This window comes from Parus major, chromosome 3 (assembly GCF_001522545.3).
Source record: "Parus major isolate Abel chromosome 3, Parus_major1.1, whole genome shotgun sequence".
NCBI classification, from domain to species: Eukaryota; Metazoa; Chordata; class Aves; order Passeriformes; family Paridae; genus Parus; species Parus major.
Window position 1 is genome coordinate 7588640 of NC_031770.1, and position 5302 is coordinate 7593941.

The 5302-nt window shown below is 49.5% G+C and overlaps 1 protein-coding gene across 1 annotated transcript in view; it reads left to right on the forward strand.

The window, feature by feature from the left end:
* Positions 1-2699: 2699 nt before the first annotated feature.
* The window catches only part of PCSK2 (proprotein convertase subtilisin/kexin type 2), a 99527-nt gene continuing 96924 nt past the window's right edge, over positions 2700-5302 (forward strand). The window contains exon 1 of the mRNA XM_015623003.3: positions 2700-3122. Within this exon, the coding sequence (XP_015478489.1) occupies positions 2946-3122 (177 nt within the window). The 5' untranslated portion in view covers positions 2700-2945. The remainder of the gene's footprint in view (positions 3123-5302) is intronic.

The window sequence follows — 5302 nt, forward strand, 5'->3', positions numbered from 1 at the left end:
TGGGTATCCAGTAGGAATAGAGTTGTGATGTAACATCAATTTAACACTGGCCTGACCTCTGCTGAAAAAATATCTGAATTGTGATGTAACATCCATTTAAGACTGGCCTGACCTCTGCTTTAAAAACATCTGATTCAGCTACAGTTCACAATTCAAGGAATAAAAATATTTATGGGAATGGTTGAAGGGATGGGAAATATGCCTTACAGTAAGACATTCAAGGGAGTGTTAACTGTATGTCTTCATCATCACAATCTTAAAACTCATCTGGAGAAAATAATAGTTCAGCAGTTCCACGAAAAAATTCATAGTAAAACAAAAACTAGAAGTCAATGTAGAACTGATCACCATTTTAAAGGGAGGCAGAGATATAACTTTTTACAAATGACTGTAAGCAGTCATTGAAACATTTCCCCAGTGGCTGTAATAGATCAGTCTTGACTGTTAATTCAATGTTTGTATGCTTAGGAAAAAAAAAGACTACGGACCAGATGCAAGAATTAATGCCAATAAGCCCTACACTTAACATAAAGGTTAGAAATCCCAGTGGTACTGTCTAGTCTTAAACTTCTGTAGTCATCAACACAATGACTATTTTTCTTTAAATTGCTGCTTTTGATGTTTTCTTTTCTTGGTGTTTAGACTGTACTTCTTAAACCAGTCTTTCCTAAACTAATCCATTTTAAATTTTTTATTATTTTTTTAACATCACATAGACAAAACCATCAAAGCTTGCCATTGCAAGGATTACGAGCTATGGACAGTGGCTGCTCCCTTGCTGGCAATGTCCCTTCAATGGCACCAGCTTGCAGAGCAGCACTGACAGGTGGCAGCTGGGGCTGTCAGAACATGCACACCAAATTATTTAGTCACACCCCTCACCCAGACCTGTGTTATGGTCCTCAGTTCTGAATGCGTGCAGGATCTTGCCTTGCTGGTTAGAGGGAGCCAGGAGGGCTGCTCCACTGTCTTTGTTACTGATGTTCCCCTTTCTATGAATAGAATAAAAAGAGGTGTGTCAACCGAGGGAAGAGCTCTGGGGAAAGAGAAACCTACATACCTAAAATGCCTTTCCCTTACTTTTATTTTCCTTTTGTTTCTGATACCAAGGATGGGAACCAGTAGGACCTCCACTGGCTGCCAAGCAGTCACCAGTGGGTGTTTCTGACACAGGAGCTCACAAGCCCCAAGTTACCTGGAAATGCTTTAATAATGGAAAGATATTGTAAGGAGAGGTGTTGCTGACTATTAGTGAAAACAAACAACTTGGTTTAAAGAAATAATATATAGAGCTGTTTTTAACGACTATCTCTTCTTAGAACAAGCACCTAAAAGCTGAATTCTACCAACATTAATACTAAGCTCTTAATGAGACTTCAAAGCTGTTTTCTTTCTCTACTGTGCCATTTCTCATGTTTTACCTTTCCCTCATGTTTGATGTTTTTTTCAACATCAGTCATTCATTTACAACACTTCTGTTGATGTAACCGGGCTTTGGATTAGGCTTCAAGTTGCCATTTCCTTTCTGTTTGAATAGGGATTTCTTTTATCCAGAGGAAAGAAATCAATAATTTGTCATGACAAACCAATGCTCATTTGGATTCACAATTATGTGGTCAGCTCTTCTGCTGTTTTCTAAAGCATTTTAGGATAATGGAAGAAGAGCCTTGTTTGTGATTTTTGATGTTTTCCTTTGTTTTCCCTGATTTATTTAACATCTGTACTCCATTTGACCATTTGCTGGGCAGTTTACTGTAAATCTATAATTTTGTTTGTTTTAAAGATGATTGTGCTTTCTGTGTCCCAAGTCTTTCCCAGGGGATCATTTAGGGATCCATCAAAGGATTAACCTTTGGTATGACAAATTAACAGATGTATCCGTGGGAGAAAGCTAAACTATACTTTGCCATAAACTTGCATAATGTGTACTGCTCCTTTCCAATCATAGTTTTGCAGATGGCAGATTACAGAACCGAGCTCCCATTCTTTTTAGGCGCTGCTACCTCTGCAATCCCACCAGGGCATGGAACACTCTCAATCCTTGGCTGTCTCAGGGCAGGGAAGGCCCAGGTACTTTCCTGCCCGTCATGCCTGGGGATGGCTGAGGGAGCCTGGGCACCTGTGTGTTCCTGAGCATCCTGCCGCTACAGACTGGGAGTCAGGGCAGGGTGAGGAGCCCTGAACCTGAGGATTTCCTCTGGCTTTGCCCTATCACTGCTTGACCACCTCCCTGTCCCTTCGCTTTTGTATAAAGAGGGATAAAGGACAGGTGGCTGATGGCCCTGTGAGCAGCTGGCGAAGGGTTCTGGCTAGAACGGGAGGTCTGGGGGGAACTCCAGGTATTTTGTGCTCGCTGGGTCAAAGAGAGAAAAGCTGGGTGCCGGCCCCGGCGGTGAGGTTCTTGACAAAGTCTTTCGTTCTCCTGTCCCCACAGCCACCCGCCTATGGGCTCCAGCTCCGGGGTGCCTGCCCCCCTCAGCGACCTTCCCCCTCAGCCGCCGGGGAAGCGCAGCCGGAGGGGCTCGGCACGGCCGGGCTGGAGGTAGGAGGGGGCAGCTGCGCGCTGCACTCGGGGGGTGCGGCTTTGTAGGGGCAGGACTGTGGAAGGTGGGAGTGAGGCGTGGGTGGGGTGTTGGGGAGGCGTGCGGAGCGTTCCGGGAGCCGCGGGCCGGGGCGATCCTCCCCCCCATGATTGGCAGCGCGGCGCGTCCCCCCCCTTCCCCTGGGCTGGTGCTGCCCCTCGGCCGCCACGGAGCCCGCAGCCGCACCGCCCGGCCGGTGCTCTGCGCGCTGCTCTCCTCTCGCCTCTGCCGCGCTCGTTTGTTTTAATTTTTTAATTTTTTTTTTTTTTTTTTTTCCGCCCTCCTCCCCTCCCATCTTTTGGGCGCTTCCCCTCTGGCCCGCCCGCCCGGCGGGCTGCCTCCGCGGGCGCGCAGCGCGGGGCCATGCCGCCGGGGCCGCCGCTGCTTCGGGGCTCCCTCCTCCTCCTCCTCCTGCACTTCCTCGGCGCCCCGGCCCGCGGAGCCGTCTACACCAACCATTTCTTGGTGGAGCTGCACGACGGGGGCCGGGCGGAGGCCGAGCGGGTGGCGGCGGAGCACGGCTTCGGCGGGGTGCGGAAGGTAAGCCCCCCGCGCAGGGCCGGAGCGCTGCGGTGCCCTTCAGGCTGGGCTCAGGGCGGTGTCGTGCCGCGGGCGTGGGGCGGCTCTGCCCGCCGCTCACCTCAGGGAAGGGACGGTGCCCCGCTGTGCCCGCCTTCATCCCCGCTTCCCGAGGGGCTTGGGGGGATAGCGGCGCCAAGAGCCATTGCAAGTGCTGCTCGGCATTGGCCCAGCAGGGTGGTTATCTTGGACTGGAGGGAGAGAGCGGAGTTTCCCACATGGTAACTCGGTGCCTTTTGACTTACTATGTAAACATCCTGCCATGGAGGAGCTCCCATCCTGCGGGGCTGGGGCTGCCGCCTGGGGCTCCCTCAGCGCGAGTGGAACGGATCGGAGCACCTGCGGGAAAAAGGGAAAAACCTCATCTCCATGGAGAAGCCCGCACACAATTTAAATAGAAGATTTCATTGGGGTTTTGACACTCAATTTTTGATGCTGGTGGATTTCTTAATATCCCTGTTATTCTCCTAGAGAACTAGCATGACCCCACGATAAGCAGTGAATCCTTTCCATTGATGAATATAAGTTGGGAAACTTCAAGTGCCATTGGAGGTTGTTTTCGCTCCTGAGGTCCTAGGAAAGCACACATAGCCAGAGTGGCAGGTCCCCTCCCGGCTCCTACCTCTGCTAGAAATCTCTCCCATTCAAAAATTCGACCCCTAAATATTTTAGGGTACCATAAGACCTGGGGTGAAAACGGGGAGAGGCTGATAGAGCGCCCTGGTCAATAGAGCTCCTGACAGAGTTGCTTGGAGGAGTGCGAAAGGAAAGCGGTCTGTGAGCGTTGCTGCTGCTTGTGTTTTTTCCTTTTCCTGGCAGTTATGCAATAACAGCCTGGTCCTACATCCAAGGAAATGAATGATAATAGCACCCTGAACTTGAATGAGTGAAATGGCTTTAAACCTCGATTTAAAAGTAAAAATTAAAAAAAGCATATCGAGTGAGACTCCCTCCCTTAGGTTGCCTCGTTTCAACTCCAGTGGGAGCTTGTTAGAGAAACGAGGACAAGATCATTGTTGCTGTGACCACAGCTAATTGCTGCTCTGATAAGATGCTTTTGTTTTAGGCTCACAGCCTTGTGGTGATAGCGACAGAAGTGGGCTGCTGATACATTTTGGAAAGGAGTCATTGTGGGGATTAGGTTTTGTTGTATGATATTTAGATACAGCTTTTTTTTGTCAACAGTTTTCCTCTTCTAGTCTCTTCGTGACTGTGCTCCCTTCCTCCTATCCTGGAGTTATCTGACTGATAAGGCCTTATGAGGATAGAAGGGTATGCTCTTGCATAGCCCAATTTCTTAGGACTTTTGCTAGGTGCTTTCAAATGATCCTGTGGTCCAAGTGGGGAGGAGACAGGGAGAGAGAGGATTTTGTAGGATGGAGAAATGCAGCTTCTGGGCTATTAGAATCCTCTCCCCTCTTCCATGGCTGTCCCCAGGATGCCTCAGCCCCCTTAGGAGACATACAGCTTCTTCATGGAGATCAGCCTTGTGAGGAGAGGGCTGCAGGGAAGTCCGTGGGCTGTGCAGGAGGAGGGAGTACCTGCTTTCCAGGACACGGGTGTCTCTAGGAATGAAGCCCAGCAGAGCCATGTTATGTGTGGGTGTGCTCGTGGTGTGGGGCAGCAGGTGGCTGCGGTGGGTCCTGCACTCAGCACATGCTGTCTCAAGTTTTCTGGGTTATACTATCCCGATCCCTGAAAAGCTAGGAAGCTCCCCAGCCTTCTTCCCCGACTGTAAGAGGAAACAGCACCCAGCTTTCTGCAAGGCAGTAATTTCAGGCAAAAGGAAAAGTTGGTGGGTTTTGACACTTTCCTGGATGTGTTGGAGGATAATCCGTGAGAGGTTGATAGCAATCTCTGTCCTTAATGGGGTTTGGGTGGTGGTAATTGGCCGCTAATAGAAGCTTGTGCCATTTATCCAGCGGCTCCTCAGTAGTGCTGAGGAATCTCCTGTGTTTTGCTATCATCAGGCTTGTCTAGCAGCCTACAGTCTGCAGACTCAGCTTTCATGGCGATATCGACAGTGCAGGAGGCTGAACGTGGCCGTGTGTAGAGACACACAGAGCTGTTAGTGGGAAACTCTCGAGGGAAACTACTGTGTGTAGATATGCTGTCCAATGAAATATTCAAAAAATACTAGC